Source organism: Aspergillus oryzae, chromosome 1 (assembly GCF_000184455.2).
Source record: "Aspergillus oryzae RIB40 DNA, chromosome 1".
Taxonomy (NCBI): Eukaryota; Fungi; Ascomycota; class Eurotiomycetes; order Eurotiales; family Aspergillaceae; genus Aspergillus; species Aspergillus oryzae.
This window is the reverse complement of record NC_036435.1, coordinates 699,194-715,259: the sequence shown is the minus strand read 5'-3', so window position 1 is coordinate 715,259 and position 16,066 is coordinate 699,194. Positions and strand designations below refer to the sequence as shown.

At 49.9% G+C, this 16,066-nt stretch overlaps 6 protein-coding genes across 6 annotated transcripts; 2 read left to right on the top strand and 4 right to left on the bottom strand.

The window, feature by feature from the left end:
- Window positions 1-3,383: 3,383 nt before the first annotated feature.
- AO090009000268 (RNA polymerase II mediator complex middle subunit MED1) lies at window positions 3,384-6,186 on the bottom strand (the record flags this gene model as incomplete). Its single annotated transcript, XM_023234508.1, has 2 exons — window positions 3,384-3,416; window positions 4,543-6,186. The coding sequence occupies 2 exons, from the start codon at window positions 6,184-6,186 to the stop codon at window positions 3,384-3,386; spliced, it is 1,677 nt and encodes a 558-aa protein (XP_023088586.1).
- A 463-nt stretch (window positions 6,187-6,649) lies between these two features.
- Window positions 6,650-7,479, top strand: AO090009000267 (uncharacterized protein; the record flags this gene model as incomplete). The annotated part of the gene is made up of 4 exons (XM_001816699.3): window positions 6,650-6,745; window positions 6,801-7,278; window positions 7,330-7,360; window positions 7,413-7,479. 4 exons carry the CDS (start codon window positions 6,650-6,652, stop codon window positions 7,477-7,479), a joined length of 672 nt encoding a protein of 223 aa, XP_001816751.1.
- A 759-nt stretch (window positions 7,480-8,238) lies between these two features.
- On the bottom strand, window positions 8,239-9,052 carry AO090009000266 (SOS response-associated peptidase; the record flags this gene model as incomplete). The annotated part of the gene is made up of 3 exons (XM_023234499.1): window positions 8,239-8,249; window positions 8,414-8,957; window positions 9,026-9,052. The coding sequence occupies 3 exons, from the start codon at window positions 9,050-9,052 to the stop codon at window positions 8,239-8,241; spliced, it is 582 nt and encodes a 193-aa protein (XP_023088585.1).
- A 377-nt stretch (window positions 9,053-9,429) lies between these two features.
- AO090009000265 (TPR domain protein) lies at window positions 9,430-10,782 on the top strand (the record flags this gene model as incomplete). Its single annotated transcript, XM_001816697.3, has 1 exon — window positions 9,430-10,782. The coding sequence occupies one exon, from the start codon at window positions 9,430-9,432 to the stop codon at window positions 10,780-10,782; it is 1,353 nt and encodes a 450-aa protein (XP_001816749.1).
- A 435-nt stretch (window positions 10,783-11,217) lies between these two features.
- Window positions 11,218-12,635, bottom strand: cpcB (40S ribosomal protein RACK1; the record flags this gene model as incomplete). The annotated part of the gene is made up of 4 exons (XM_001816696.3): window positions 11,218-11,643; window positions 11,854-12,171; window positions 12,268-12,394; window positions 12,556-12,635. 4 exons carry the CDS (start codon window positions 12,633-12,635, stop codon window positions 11,218-11,220), a joined length of 951 nt encoding a protein of 316 aa, XP_001816748.1.
- A 2,353-nt stretch (window positions 12,636-14,988) lies between these two features.
- On the bottom strand, window positions 14,989-15,776 carry AO090009000262 (uncharacterized protein; the record flags this gene model as incomplete). The annotated part of the gene is made up of 2 exons (XM_023234479.1): window positions 14,989-15,210; window positions 15,567-15,776. The coding sequence occupies 2 exons, from the start codon at window positions 15,774-15,776 to the stop codon at window positions 14,989-14,991; spliced, it is 432 nt and encodes a 143-aa protein (XP_023088584.1).
- Between the last annotated feature and the right edge of the window lie 290 nt (window positions 15,777-16,066).

Here is a 16,066-nt window from a genome sequence, read left to right as displayed (position 1 = left end):
CATTGAATGGATCAGGTACTCTCCTATCTGAGAATATGTGACCAGGTACTAAGAGCTACATGGGGTCAGTCGGATAGCCTCCCAACCAACATAAGATAGGCGTCGGCTAGATGGTTCTATCTTCCTAATACACGGTGGATTACGAGGTTCCTGCCCAAGACCGCACCTCAGGCACTCAATAACACTACCTAATTGGGTAAAGAGATGGAGCCCTCATGGATCCAACAAAATCAAAAATGCCTCCCCCTTTCCTCTTTTACGCCGATACAGTTACTAGAGTAAATTGGAAAAAAAAATTACATGGATGCAAGTAATGCAGGTAACTGCAACCAAAAGCAAATAGGCAGAGTCATTTTGAACGGGCCAGTCCGATGCGATAGAATGGCTGTGAATACTAATCACCGGAATCTCCCTCGACGGCGCTTGGATATCTAGCCCGTATCTCTCTTCCCCAGATAATCGCACCCCACGCCACGGTGATCCGGACGCCTTCTATCGATGTTTAATTACACTTCCTCGACATGTTCCATGCATTGTGACTTCCCCTTTCGATCATTATAAGTCGGCTGACCAGGCCTTGGATACACTCCCACCGCGATGAGGGTTGCCTGACTGAGGCTTTTAGATAGCGACGCGAAAAGCTGTTGCTAAGAGGTATTATCAACCATTAATCGACGACGGTGCATATCAGCTGCAGGACCCGAGTATCTATCCATTTAGTTTGAACGTTACATGCAACTAAAAGTCCTGGACTGCCGCCCCATTGGTAGACCGGGCGCATGGCTTATAGCAAGTCATATGGGAAACTGATTCACGGAATGGATATCATTCGTCCCATGTTTTTTAAATGACTCTCTCTTTTTTTGTCTCGATATGTGCCTTGTCATACTGACCGACAAAAGTTCCGGGATCAGATGAACAGACGTTTTGGAAGGGTATTGGTAGGGTCTTTCCGATAGGAATGTACATGTACCTGTCCATACTCCAGTTGATGCATATCAACATCCATGGTACCTGCGACTTATCAGAAGGATTCCTTATCAATGCCCCTCAGAAAGACACCCCGCCATAGTCGCGTGGGTGGATCATAGCGCGTCTGCCGATTGATCGCTTTGGAATTAATAGCTTCTGCCTTTTATTCCTCCTATCTGGTTGAGCAGAAACAAAGATCCTTCCTTTGAATTACATCCTTATCTACTGGACTAACAACTATCAGTTCCAAGTCTATCAAAGGATTAAAAAAAGAAATCCTCGATAATCACCCAAAACGGCAAGATTACACCCAGCCGGTAATTCTCAGTACTGACAGTGAAAATGGGCAAATTTACAGAAAATAAACCTCCACAGATGTGGGGCGTGGCAAGAAATTCTCGAAAAAGGCGAGCAAGAGAGAGAAAAGTTAAGCCGCCCCAAGTCCCCGAGACCGGCCCAGATGGTTAGTCAGGGTTATTCTTAGAGGGAATTTAGGCGACGGATTGGTCCGCTTGGGGGGAAAACTGCGGTCCGCACCGCCTCGAAGGGCGTGGAAGAGGGTCGAGGCAGAAGGGACTGGTGGTCACCATTAAGTCACTTCAACCTCACAACCGGTTGGGGGTGTACAAGGATTCTCCAGAACAGTCCCCCCGGAGTGGCGATCTTCTTGGAATTGTATCATTCTTCCGTGAGATATTGTACTACAGCAAATGACAGGCGTCCGTGGTCGGGAGATTCAGGAATCAACTGCATCATGAGTGGCTGAGAGATTTTAGAATCATGAGGGGGACAAAGAACGTCCGTCTTGCTGAGGTTTCGGATCAGCCCTGTGGTTGACATCCACTGCAGGAGAGAGCAATGTATTCTTAGTACTAGTCTTCCCCTAATAGGATGAGATTGTGAGACCGGGAGGGTTATTATTAGTTCGTGGTGAAACGAGACCAGAAAAGAATAGATACGGTCTATCAAAATGTAATGTTGTATTGTATTGAGGTCTAGAGATTCTATTCTGAAGGATATCCACTCTCATCAACCCCGATATGGTCGAATGCGCAGCAGGCGGCTTCAGCCCGCCGTAGGCCGTCAGCCAGTCATAAGAATAGAACCTGTGGCGCAGTCTCTAATCCAGGAGCGGTTTAGCGCCCTCCCGCAAGAACTTCCAGTTTTACGCTGATTTATGCGTCATGACTGACATCTGAAAGTTCTCGCTCCTGTGATCCCGAAATTGATGGTGGAAAATCCCTTTCGACCTCGGATAATACAGCCCGAAGTGCCGCCATTTTTGAATATCCCTCACCGACATCACGATCTAAGCAACTTAATCATGACGAAAGGGATGGCTGTCATCCAATGACCGGAAAATCAATAATGACATTGAGGGGGATCGAGTAATAGTTGTGATTGACCAGCCTGATAGTGAGTAATGGCTTCCCTCGCCAACCATGTTTTTCCCTGTGATGCTCCGCATTCTGACTGGGTCCCTTATCGTTGCGTCCTGATTGGTCCTGGCCCGCCGTCCATGACAAACGCTGCTGACTGGATTCGGCCCGAATCGTCATCGCTGGCCTGGAATGCCTCAGGTTGACGACAGTTGAACATACATGGAACAATAGCTTGGAGAAAGTCCTCCTATCGTATGAATTCATCTTCACCAGTCGATCTGCCAAGAAATCTGCGAGTCACACTGGATCGCTTGGCGGGGAAATTCGACAGTCGATTCATGACCACATGTCCTCCGTTGTAGGGGCAGAAAAGAAAGAACGCAGAAAGGGATAGGAATAATGAAAATCATTCCACTACAAATTTCTTTCCATTGAGCTTGTTCTGTAAGTCTTGTAATTAAGAATTCCAATGGAATTTTAATGCCTCATGCCCCGTCAACGCATGCAGAAGAATCCCAATGCATATTTTTTTGAAACCCTCGATGGATCACAATTTTAATGAGGTATCCGATCTAGCAGGGTAATTCGCGCAGTTGATCATGGAAATTTCTTCTTCCAGCCTTGGATTTTCTTTTCTTTTCTTTTCTTTTTTCATTTTTTTTGGGATTTTCTTCTTTTGTCGCTTCCTCTTCTTTAGTAGGACATCGATGGGAATATTTTTGGGATACCACGAAGCCAAGAAGACATTTGACAGGTCATTCTCATACTTGTTATTCCCTCATGGTTTAGATAATGGAAAACCACCAAACGGTCTCCTTGCAGTGGTTGTTCATGCACTGAGATGTACAATTAAATCCCTCAGCCCTGGTATAAGGCAGCCAGGCATTACACTAGCCGCCTCCACCGCCATTTCCATATGGGCCGGAACTTTAATTCTTGGGAGCAACAACATTCATTCTGCATCTCGCAGGTCTGGGCATATGTATGTATGGAAACGTGTAAAGCTACAGATCTCCATCCCATCGGATCTTATTTCCTTTTTCTTCCTTTTCTCACCGATTGCTGCCCTTTGGGTTGTCATGTTCCACGTTCGATTATTTCTTCGCCAACTGCGCGTGGACAGGTAAGACTAGCAACGGATGATTCTATCTTGTAAGAGAAACTGCGTCGGCATAGTAACCGTAGTCCCCAGAGAGCTCCCAAGGCAGAGCTCTGTTGGCGGATAGATAGGGGATGGAGTCCATGCAGGTACAGCATCGATTGCTGGGCTAGCTCCGGACAGGGAGATGGGTCTCGTCTGCAGAGCCTCAGATGAAGATCTGGTCAAGCCTCAACTGATCCGCTGGAGGCAGGGAATCACTTCAGCGGCTACCAGCCGACAGCGTGGTCGAGACAACCCTCTCCACTCGGCGGCAGCGGCACCCGCGGCTACCCAGCCAATCCGGGATGTGTGACAGGTATTCTCAACGGCCCTTTCGCTGCTGCATCCATCGTAGGATCCATTCCACCAACGTCCCGATGTCTTGAGATATTTCCAGCACCCGAGCTATCTTGTTTTGTAGTTCAATCACTTCGTTCTTCTGGCCGTCGGTCATTTGCACGTCCATGTCTCCAAGACTGCTACAGTGATCTAACAATCCTGTCATATCTACCACCGAGACGCGGCCGTTCAATCCAACTTCCAAACTCACGGAAACTTTGCTTATAGTAGTTTCTTCCTTGGCCGACTCTGCAGAACCGGGTGGATCGTTTACCGTGAAAAGTAACATGACGACGGGCGCTTGACCAAGCTGTGTCCGCAATGTAACGTCTACTTTAACCTCATCGACATCGTCGTCAACACCTTCAGCGTTCGAGTTGGCCGTGTCCTTCCCTTTCTCCTTCATCCTGTCCGTGCTGTGGAGTCCCTTCAGCAACCAATCGAGTTTTTTCTCGTTGGGATCCTTATTGCTCAAGGTAATCACATTTTTCCTTGGCTTCCCTGGTTCCGTGAATTTCAGCTGACTAGCGGGGCTCTTTGGGGAGTCTGTTTGGGCATCCTTTCTGTTGTCGTCGCTCTTGGACGGGGGACTGAAAATGTTACGAATCATGTTTGCTAAAAACGCATATTGGCGCAGTGTCTGTAAAGAGAGATAAAAAACAAGGAATCAGTAACTTCTCTCATGAGTAGTTTGGCTATTGATCTCACCGGAAGAATATCTGCAAGCTGCCGCGGGTGCGCAAATGGGATATCACGCATCGTACGCCCAGCAACAGATTCGAAGGGTTGGAAAGTGTAGCTATGTTGTTTAGTACATGGCTTGCCATCCTGATCAACGCTCTGGACGGCCATCCTGCGCCTTCTGCGACCCAGCTGGGATGCTTCTTCAGGCCCAAGACCCATAGCTCCCGCCGCTGATAATGGCGACCATCCCGGTGCTAAGAGTCCATCGTAAGTTACCATCTTAAACTCTTGTGGCATCTGAATGCCCAGATGTCTGTATATGTCCGAAGCTGCCAAGATTGGCAGTTCAAGGGGCGGTTCCATTCTCGCAACAAACCGCCGATTCGGTGCGGTTCCTAGCATGCCTGAATCGAGCGCCATTGCATCTTGTTGGCCTTGGGAAGAAAGAGTCGCCGGCGGGTCTGCCCAGTTAACAACAGCAACATCAGACCCTCCCATCTCGTTCGACGACGGTTCGTTCGCATTGTTGTTCACGACTGTAAAGACTTCGGAGTTCACCCACTCTTTGGACACACGGAGCGACGGGTATCCTTCTTCACACTCTATTATGATGTTCCATTTGCCGTTATGATTCCCTGATTCGCCACCCATCGACGATACGGACGGCTGATCTATAGCCATGTCATCCGGAGAAACCTTCTTTTGCTTGGAGTCCAGGACGCGTGCTTGATGTACCCAGTACTCTAAGTTGAGGCCAACCCGGCCTCCTTGATGCAGACACGGCTGGCCAACCCAGCCACTGCAGAGGTGATCGTGAATACCAGAAAACTTGCGGTGATGCCCTTCTTCATCCCAGATACGCTTCAGGCTTTCGTAGAGGCCTTCTATGGCCTCAAAACAGTTGACTTCTTGGCTGAGTCTGTCATGCTTAGCAAGCCACTGTAGATTCTCATGAAACTTAGTCAAAGTTTTCCAAGAGCTCCGTCCTCCGTCTTCAGGCGATTCTATCAAATCACGCTTTAGGACAGCCGTAGCTTCCCGACGTTCGCCGTCAGTGGCTTCTGGCGTTGCGATATTCAGGCTGACATCCTTCACGGTGTTCTGCGCACGGTAGAACTCAATTTCGAGGTCGACAAAGTTCCCCGCAATACTGAGGCTATCCTCCTGCCAGATCGACTCAAAGCCTTCAAGCTGGCCCAGTCGCTCAATGCCTTCCCTGCACACACCTCTTCCCGCGACTCGCGTCCGTAGAAGCTGAACCACGTCCTCAATGTGTCTCCTCCGCTCATCGTCGCTGTCGCGCGCATTCCCCAGTTTCAGGCCTTGCATACCGAGTGCCTGAATGTCGCTGTCGTGCATACCGGGTGCTACTAAAACGTCATGGACTGCGGGAGACGGGCTAATCCCACCATAGCCACCGAGTGCAAGAAGAGCCGATGGGGAGCTGAGAGTGACGGGATCGTCAGCCCCGGTGGCTGCAGCCAGAGGTGTGGCGTTCTGATGCGTCAAAATTGGTTGGTGGTTATGAGCATGTCCCGAAGCTGATGGGGTCCTCGTTGATGGTGATTTGTGCGATATAGGTCGAGCCATAGGCCCAGAGGGGCGGGGAGAAGAAGTCAGATGGGTTGGCGTTGCGCCGGGATTTGGTTTGGAAGACGGAGTCGCCATTGTAGCTGCTCAATACGATGAATTCAAAATGTAACCAGATCAATAACTAGACAAATGCTGGGTATCACGCATAAAACGATAGCAGTAGTTCGATTTGGGCCTCTTCTCAATACTGCACCGCTGCGCAGTTCATTATCTTCTATCTGACGGGCTGACCGGGCAACACCATGCAATTGTGAAAACTCACTAGACTATTAAAAGCATCGCCAAAGTTTGAAGGCAGAGAATGGGAATTGAGAAGGCCAAAGAAAAGCGAAAGACTGTTTATCAACCAAAACACCACCCGACCCTATGGATTTCCGGTGAGGGAACTATTTGATGCGGAGTGACTTGGGTCCAGAACGCGGAGTCACATGAGTTTGTTGTGTTTGCCTCCGTCGTCATAGCTAAACCGATTAACTATCGAAGATTAATCCTTACCTCCAACTTGTTCAACAACATACTCAATTGAAGTCATTTCAATATGTTTGCCATTAGGACTTTTGTCCGTAATACTCCTAGTCTGTCAAGATGGTCACAGATCCGGGGTGTCTCGACGTTAGAAAATCATCCTCACATTGTATGTTTCCAATCGAGTTAATCTTTGCTATGATTGGCACTCACAATTTATCTAGTACGTTTTCCCATCTAATGGAAGCCACGTCTTGTCATTGTTGCCGTCAGAACCTCCAAACTCTAGATTGTCCATTGGTGTCACTTCTAAACTGCCCCCTACGACGGACTCCTTTAAGGAGAACCCGGAATTCCTGAAGATCCTACAGGATGTGGTCTCTGAGTATGGCCACCAGGACCCGGACGCTGTCTCCCAAGCCCAGGTGATGGTGTCTACATCTGGCGCTAACCTGGGCTCTGGTGGCGTCCTGTTGACGGGTGGGCGTGCCAGAAGACGGCACAGTGCAGCAGATTCCAGCGGTGGAGCGAGCGGCCAAGGTGGTGCTGGATCCGCCGGGCGAGGAGGCTGGATACACCTTTCAGACAATAGGCGGCCACCTGAGTATGGCCGGATCGCATGGCCTGAAGATATTTTTGGAAGTCTTGAGGTCGACAGTGACGGTAGTTTCGTGGGAAGCAACGGAAATTATCAGCCAAGTGGTATGGTGTTTCTGTACAGAACGTTCCAGTGGGCATAGCTGACTTCAATAGGTACTTATCGGATCGTGACTCGGGACGGAATGTAGGTCACAACTTCTTCAAATGACACTGAACAGTACTAACAGCAGATCTAGTTTGGGTTTGAGCCCATTCCTTAGAGAAAAGTTGGTACAGAGGCTGCGCCAGCAGGAGAGTCAATAGCGGACGAATTGAGAATTCATGTACATTATTCGAGTGTATTTTAATGGGCTTGATGATAATTATGGCTAAACTGCAGGCCAGTTGGTTCATATCGCATCTCATATCGCATCATGACGGTTAGCATTGCAGGGCACAGTCCGAATAGCTCACACCATGCTATTTTGATAGAGGCAGAACAACTTCAGGTTGAGAAAAATTTTGTGATTGGGTGAGATCCATCGGCTTTCTTCACATTTACCTTTTTAATCGGCTTTTCATTATGAGTCGCACTTCGCATCTTCTTTCCGGCGGGGCTTGTCTGTCGCTTCGATACTGGGGTATGCTCTGTGACCTTCTTTGGCGAAGGGGTGCGCAGCTCTGTTTTTGGCTTCTTCACCTCCTCATCTGCTACCTCTCCAGGTCCCTCGGGGGTGCGTTCCCTCTTGATGCCCGCTGCTGGCTTGGGTGCATTGTCTTCACTCCATTCACTATCCTTCGTTGGACTCGGATCATCTTCGTTCTTGACTATATTTTGATCCGTAATGCCATCGCCTTCGACTTTGACACCCGGCTCGGTCTTTTTCTTTGCATTTGCAAAGAAGTTCGCAATATTACTCTTGTTTTCTTTACTACTTACCGGTACAATGAAGTCGGGGGAGTTGTTTCCGACCTTGCCAACCTCCTTGGGAACGGGATAGCATTCCAACTCGCCCTTGTACGGCTTTAGCACAGACTGCAGTTCCTTCGACCACGTCGTCCGAGTCGGATCCAGCCATATCTTCATCGCCTCACTATTCGGATCAAGAATCACCGGCATGCGATCATGGAGGAACTTCAGATAAGAGTTCGAGGACGTCGTAATAATCGTATACGTGTAGAGCTTCTCATCCTCCCCTTCCACAGCATGTCAGCCTAACCACCAAATAATCAACCCAATATATGTCCACAAACTCACCTTCATAAGAAACACAATCCCACAACCCAGCAAAAAGCATCAACTCCCCATCCTTCCGCTTCACAAAATGCGGCACTTTCTCCTTCCCCCCAGGCCCCTTCTTCAACCACTCATAGAAACCCTGGCAGACAATCACACACCTCTTCTTCCGCTTCATAGACGTCCACATCCCGCGATCCTCGACCAACGAGTCATCCCGACAATTGATCGTCCGCATCAGCGACCCGTAATCTGGTTTCCGCTTCGTCCAAGACGGAACCAGTCCCCACTTCATACTTTGGATTTTGTAGTGGAGCTGGGAGCTTGATTGCGTTTGTTCGTCTTTCCCTCCATCTCTATTCTGGGTACGTGATGTATTGTGAGGTCCGCTGTCGTCGTTCTCATATTGTCCCTCGCCGTGTTCAGAAGGATATATATCCGCACGATAGACAGCACCAAAGTTCCCCGGAGCGAAGTTGTAGGTTTCTCGGACCTCGTCATCGGAGGGCGCTTCGTCGACCTGGAGGCCTTGTTCTTGGAGGCGACGACGCATGAAGGCCATGCGCTGTTCTGTTTGTTAGATACCTTGTTGTCTGCCTATAGAAGTCGAGTGAGTAGAGGGACATGACATACCACGCCGAGAGCATATCTACCACACATTTTCAGACCATCAAGTAACGAGAATAAATAAGGGAAGTATTTAACTCAAAATCAACTAATGGTCGCTAGCTACAAGCCCAATCTAGGCAGAGATAGAGAAGGGTGCCTGGAATAGTAAAGGGAAATCGATAAAAGTGCGACGTCATACTGCGACGGGAGCTCCGACCAATAGGAACGTAAGATAAGATTTCAATTTATTTCCGCGATTGAATTCTTTCTCCTACACTCTTTTTACTCAACTCAACTCTATACTCTTTCACATACTACACTCCCTCACACCAATCAACACTCAATCAGACAACTCACTACGAAAACCTCAATGCCGAAATAAACCACACAAAAAAACCACCAAAGAAACCCAATCCCAACCCAACAAAATGTTCACACCAACAACCCTCCGTCTCCCCCGAACCCTCCCTTCAACACTCACCCGCCGCCTCAGCACCCTCCCCAAAACCCCCCGCCCAAGTCTCAAACACCACCTCCAACCCCTCCAATTCCCACAGAGACGCTCCCTCTCGACCTTCCAAAAATGGACCCTCGGTCTCAAACAAGCGAAACGCGACATCTGGCGCAAAAACCCCATCCTGCTCCCTCTTGCGCTCTTCTCCGCCGCAACAGCCACAGCCATATTCACCTACATTGCCTACGTCGAGTACACGCGCGTCGGGCCCCAGTATCATAAGTTCCCGCCGCCGGTGGCGGAGGCGCTCCGGACGGCGGTGTATTATACGGAGGTGGATCTGAGTCCGCCGAAGGCGCTGCAGGCGTATAAGGAGGCGTTGCGGATTGGGATTGAGATGGGGATGCATCCGTTTTCGGATGAGGTGGTTGGGATTAAGATACAGGTTGCGATGATGCTTGAGCGGGCGGGGTTGGCGAAGGCGGCGGTGGAGGTGTTGGAGCGGACGAAGGGGGAGATTATGGGGTTTGTGGAGGGGAAGGATCGTGGGGAGGGGGTGATTGGGGTGAAGATTGAGAAGGAGGAAGGGGAAGAGAAGAGGAAGGAGGTGGAAGAATTCGAGAAGCAGCAGCGGGATAAGGTGTTGAAGAAGGCGGTGGGGATTGAGATGAAGCTTGCGGAGTTGTATTCGAGTGATTATATCCAGGATGAGAAGAAGGCGGAGGCGGCGCAGGTTGCGGCTGTGGAGCTTTGTTTGAAGGAGTTGCATCGGCGGCAGAGTCTGGGGCTTCCTGTTGGGGGTGGGTTGGAGGCTGATAATACCGAGGGGTGGTTGAATGTTACGGAGATTGCGACAGCGTTGACGGATCTGGCGGGGAGGTATACGGCGCAGGAGAACTATGAGCTTTCGATTCCGCTCCAGATGCGCGCCCTGAATCTGCTTCATACTGAGGAGGGGGATGCGCCGACGTGTAAGCAGGTTGTGCTGCTGAATAGTGTTGCTGGCTGCATGGCGGGACAGGCGCAGAAGCCTATTCGGGCTGAGGACCCGAAGAAGGCGAAGGAGCAGCTTTTTGATGCTGCCGAAAAGTGGGCGCAGAAGGCGCTTGATGTTGCAGCGAGGATTCAGCCTCCTGTTCGCGATGAGGAGTGTGATACTTCTTGCGTGGCGGCGACGTTCAACCTGGGTTGGCTGGCGGAGTTCCAGGGTAAGGCGAAAGAGGCGGAGAGGCTCTACGGAGAAGCCAAGTCGTTGTCGCAGGGTCTAGGCTTTGAACAGGGCGTCTCTATGGCCGATGCCGCTCTGAAGAGGCTCACGAAGAACTAAATGAGTGCAGGCCTCTGTACTATTAGACTGTGACATGTACAATATGATATAGCCAGTGTATGGATAGATGGATATGAAAAGCCCGGCAGGACATGACGGGCAGTTTCTACGTGTACAGATACGGCAGTGATATAGATAAGAGTACGGTCACCTTACCCTAATGTCTCAGCCCCAGCAGTGCTTTTTAAGGTATTTTTTGTCTTTGTATTAGAACATGGCATGTCTTCCTTTACAAGATCCCAGACAGTCGGATTTTATGAATCGAGTAAGCTAGACATGTTTAGAAAAACCTCGGGTCCGGTTAAGGAACGCCGAAGTGCTTCATTGCTCGTGGCTCATACATCCCAACCAATGCCTGCCCTTTTTTGTTAAGGAAAAATAAAAAACAAAATAGTTATCTTCCTCTCATGTCCCTCACCGATGGGTATTCATCATTTATGCCCTCGACATGACACCCCAGGCACGGATCTTGTTGTCAGTGTAACCAGCGAAGAGAGTCTGGCCGTCAGCGCTCCAGGCCAAGCTGACACACTCGGGCTCGCGGCTCTTCTTGCCCTTCTCGATGTACTCGGGCTTGAGCTCATCAACCTTGCTCTTCTTCTCGAGGTCGAAGATGGTGATGCTGCTGGCGGTGGCAGCGCAGAGCCAGTAGCGGTTGGGGGAGAAGACGAGAGCGTGGATCTCATCGCCAGCGTGGAGAGAGTAGAGGTGCTTGGACTCGTTGAGATCCCAGAGCATGGTGGTACCGTCCTTGCCACCGGAGGCGCAGAGGGATCCATCGGGGGAGATGGTGACGGTGTTGATGTAGCCGGTGTGACCGATGTGGTCGGTCTGGAGGCGGCAGGAGGCGAGCTCCCAAACCTAGTAACACAGTTCAGATTAGCTGTGAACACACTTTTTCACGTGCAGATGCAGAGATATAGCATTGATGTGTTGGTTGTTCATCAGGGTATAGGTGATTGTTGGTCTCATGGCCATATGGCTCTGAAGTAGCAAATACGTTTTATACAGAAACATCATTTGAACACATCGATTTCGGTAAAGGGTAAAGGGAAACTGTCTGATGCGTACCTTGACGAGCTTGTCCCAACCAGCGGAGACGATGACAGGGTTCTGGGGGTTGGGGCTGAAGCGGACGCAGGAGACCCAGTCGGTGTGGCCCTTGTCGGTGATGGTGAACTTGCAGTCACCGAGGGTGTTCCAGAGCTTGATGCTGCGGTCACGAGAAGCGGAGACAATCTGGCGGTTGTCGGCGGAGAAGGAGACGGAGAGGACGTCGTTGGTGTGGCCAACGAAGGTACGGGTGGTCTCGCCGGTAGCGAGCTCCCAGAGGCGGAGAGACTTGTCCCAGGAGGCAGACAGAGCGTAGGCACCGTCGGAGGAGATCACCTATTGAATTCGCAAAATCCACATGTCAGCCGAACTTCCTTTCGCACCAAGTCCCCCGCGATATCCACGGTCTTCGGAAGGGTTCGGTATGCATACACAGTCAGAGACGATGTGAGAGTGACCCTCGAGGCTGCGCTTGGGGTAACCGTAGGCCTGCTCGTCGCGGGTAAGGTTCCAGATGATCAGGGTCTTGTCGCGACTGCCAGAGAGCAGCATGTTGGGGCTAGAGTCGGAAAAAGAATCAAGTCAGAAACCATTTTATCCAGAATTAATCAACCAATGCCATTTCTCGAATTTCTTCATCACTGAAGACTTTCACATCTTTCTTTTATGGCTTCAAAAATTTCTTTCTTGTCTTTGATATCGGATCCGGAATTCCCTTACTTCTCCAAAGAGGTAGCCAGGGAAGTAACCCAGCCATTGTGACCCTCGAGGGTACCGCGAAGGACCAGCTGCTCAGCCATGATGACGATGGTAGGGGACCGCGAGAGGGAGAGAGGATGAACGCGGGCGGAGCAATTGTCGTTGACTCTGAGGTAAAATCCCAGCGTTCGAAGATGGAGGAGCAGAGTCGGCGTGCCCGCCTAAGCCCTAACTCCCTTACCGCCCTCTGTGTGCGTGGTCACATGGAACCCTAACATAAGCGAGTCACGTGCAGCGGTTAGTTCTCTTAGTTCTCTTACTAGTTCCTGGTTCCGATAATAGTGGATCATCCAACAATATAATGCCATTCGCTGTCGGGATCTTTAAGAGATGGAAGCTTTTGTATTGCCTAATTGGTTACACTGTATACATCTCTCTTCATTTTTCAATGCTTTCATGAACATTTATAACAGTACACTATTCCTGTGGATTTCTCATTATTGACCAGTAGTAATACTCTTATCAATGAGGGCGTGAGACATCTACCCTAAATAGAAAGTGTAACTCAACAAGAGGATGTGACTAACTGTACATCAGAGACTGGACAGACATACCAGTCGCATACTATATAGTTACTAGCTGTCATGTATCTATAAGTATCTATTATGCTTAACAGTCGACCTGCACAGTACATGCACTAGATACATAATCCACCCGGCCAATAGCACATCCCCAAAACTCTGAGACAAGACAAGAAAAGGAACCAACACAAAGAATGCATAAACTTCCTACACAAACCAACTATATAATACAAGCCCAACCCAGTATGCTTTTGTACAAACATCCTTCTATACAATACACAAATCTAACTCATGAATCAAACACCTGAACATTCGGCATGCGACCAAGTCCCGCACCACCAGTCTTCTTACTCTTAGCAGCATGGAACCCAGTAGCACTGTTATCCTGCACATGCTGTCTCAAAAGGCGCAAGACCTCCGAATCAGCCCAGCGAGACGGAACGGGCCGGTAAGCAGCCTTGTAGGCACCGACCGTCTGGGCCCATTCGCCGCTCTTAGCCCCAGTGCGCTTCCAAGTCTCGGTGGGGGTATCCTCAGCAACATTGTCTTCCGTAGGGGGATCCTGCGTCGCCCAGTAGTAGATATCCCAGTCGTTCTCGTCGAGGAACCGGTCATACTCCTGCAGCTGCTCCTTGTTCATCTTGGAAAGATAAACGTCGGCAAAGGTAGAAAGCAACAAATCGGACTCGAGGATTCCTCGCTTCCGGCTCTGATCTATTTCAGGCACCCAAATCAGTCCCCATGGACCTCCCAGCAATGAATTAGTAATACCAGATTGGGGGAATACTCACACAGCAACCTGGCCCTGATAGTAGAAACATCCTCCCCAGTGCGCTTCAGTGGCTCAACCTTGAACGTAATACCCTCCATCTCACCCACACCAAGCTCCGGCTTCTGCGCGCCAGTCTCCTGGCGACCACCGGTGAAATGCTCAACCTTTCCGGGGTAGGGATCCGCCGGCTTGTAGTTCGGGTCGGCAGCGCTGACAAATTCCGGTGGCACGGACTTTTCCCCGGCCTTGGGAAAGTCCCTGGTCATGGTAGAAGTCGTGTTGGGTACATGCTGGTTGGGAGGCCGGTTGGTCTGGTATTCACGGTGCTCTGGCGCTGTTGAGGGAGCGCGGCCGTTATCGTCTTTGGGACGAATTGCCGAGCTACCGAAGGAGCGACGGGCGAGGGTTGTTCTGAGAAAGAATGGCGACAATGAGGGTCGCGCGAAGCGCTGGATGAGTCTTGGGGCGGACATGTTGGCTCTGCTGGTGTGTTTGTCGCAAGAGAGTTGTGCAGAAGGGAATTGTCGCTGGGGAGAATCGGAATTGTTTCTTCGTTCACCATGACGGGATTGACAACATCCGGAGATTTTGGAGGTATTGTTTGTTGTGTTTGCATGCTCTAAACACAGCCAACCGGGGTTGTGTATTACAAAGATTATCTTTAATCGCAGGGAGGCGGCTATGCACATGGTACATATGTACAATATGTCCTGATGAATTGGTCTTTGAAGTCGGAGTAATCCATTACATCATCCCTAGTTGTCTAACGCTATCGTAGGATCATAAGAGTATTCAAACAGTATACCGTAGATATATCCGAGACTACATAAAAGTCGAAACCACACTCGACAGATGCATAGAACTCCGTATTTTGTCATGAGAACAAGGAAACTACAATGCAGAGTGCCTTTCCGCTCAGTCCAGGCACTTCGAAACAGGGACCGTCTAGATAAGATGCTTGGATCTGCAAGTAGCCGAAGCCGTCAGTCGAGTCGTAACCATCTGCAACCAGAGATACATACCTGAAGTAGGCCCTCAGATAGATTACCTGCCAAACACCCAAGCCAATCAGCATTCCCATTGTGCCAAACGCAAACCATTTCACACGCTCGTTGGTGCTCTCGTTGGTGTCACGCAGCTTTTGCTCACGCGCACGAAGGTATTCCATTTCGCTGACGATTTCTTGCACCATCTCCTCAATGCGGCGGAGGTCAGTCTCGAGGGGCTTGAGCTTCTCATGGTCCTGAATGCTAGACCAGTCACGAGCATCGGCGCCAATGTCAACATCGAGTTCAATGGACCGATAAGGGTTGGCAACACCAGCTGCAGAATACATCAGAAAATAGTCCAACAATCAAGCATTTTCGACAATATAAGGGCGAGAAAATGATAGTTAAAAGCAGGAACAGGGTAGGTGACATACACCGTCCCTCAAGCTTGTTCTCGAAGCAGACATCGAAAGCGGTATCCTCCGAAGAAGTGAATGTCTGGCGAGTCTCGCCTACAACGTCCCTCGGGCGACCGTGGTCATTGCCCAGGGCATCTTTGATCTGGTTTCCGGAAAGAACGATTAGCGAATCTGCTCCTGATTCAATCTAGCCCGACGAGTCCTGTGAAGCGGGCTTCACAATTCACCGCAAATAACCATTGACCGAACATAGGGGCGTAATGCGACATACATGAATGTTAACCTTCTGTCCATCACCCTTCTGACCGCTCACGATAGCTGTCACGACGACAAGCTGGTCCTTAAAGACGAAGTTGCGGATGCATCGCTCGTTCTTTCCGCTCACAGCGGGCAGGTCGAATTTCAACGCGGCGGAAATCTGGATAAGACATAGGAATAATATTCCGAGGATGGACCTCAAAGTAGGCTGTGACGTCCCCATTGTCGAAGCTAGATTGTCGCTGTGGTCGACAGTGAGGTCCTGGAAATTGACAACAAAGCTCGGGAGCTGCCATTGATGCCACGCCGCGCTCAAGGGTTCCGGAGCCCTCGGGAGAACAATGTTCCGCCATCAATCGACCGCGCGCTTTAAGAACAGATATTGATCTACACTAGTCCGGATTTCTAAAGATACTTTGGGATCATTTGAATATTTCTACAGTCGTTACAGGTCCTTGGAAAGGTTGGAATGAGATTAAAGAGATTAGTCATTGCGTGGCTAGCAGTTTCTTG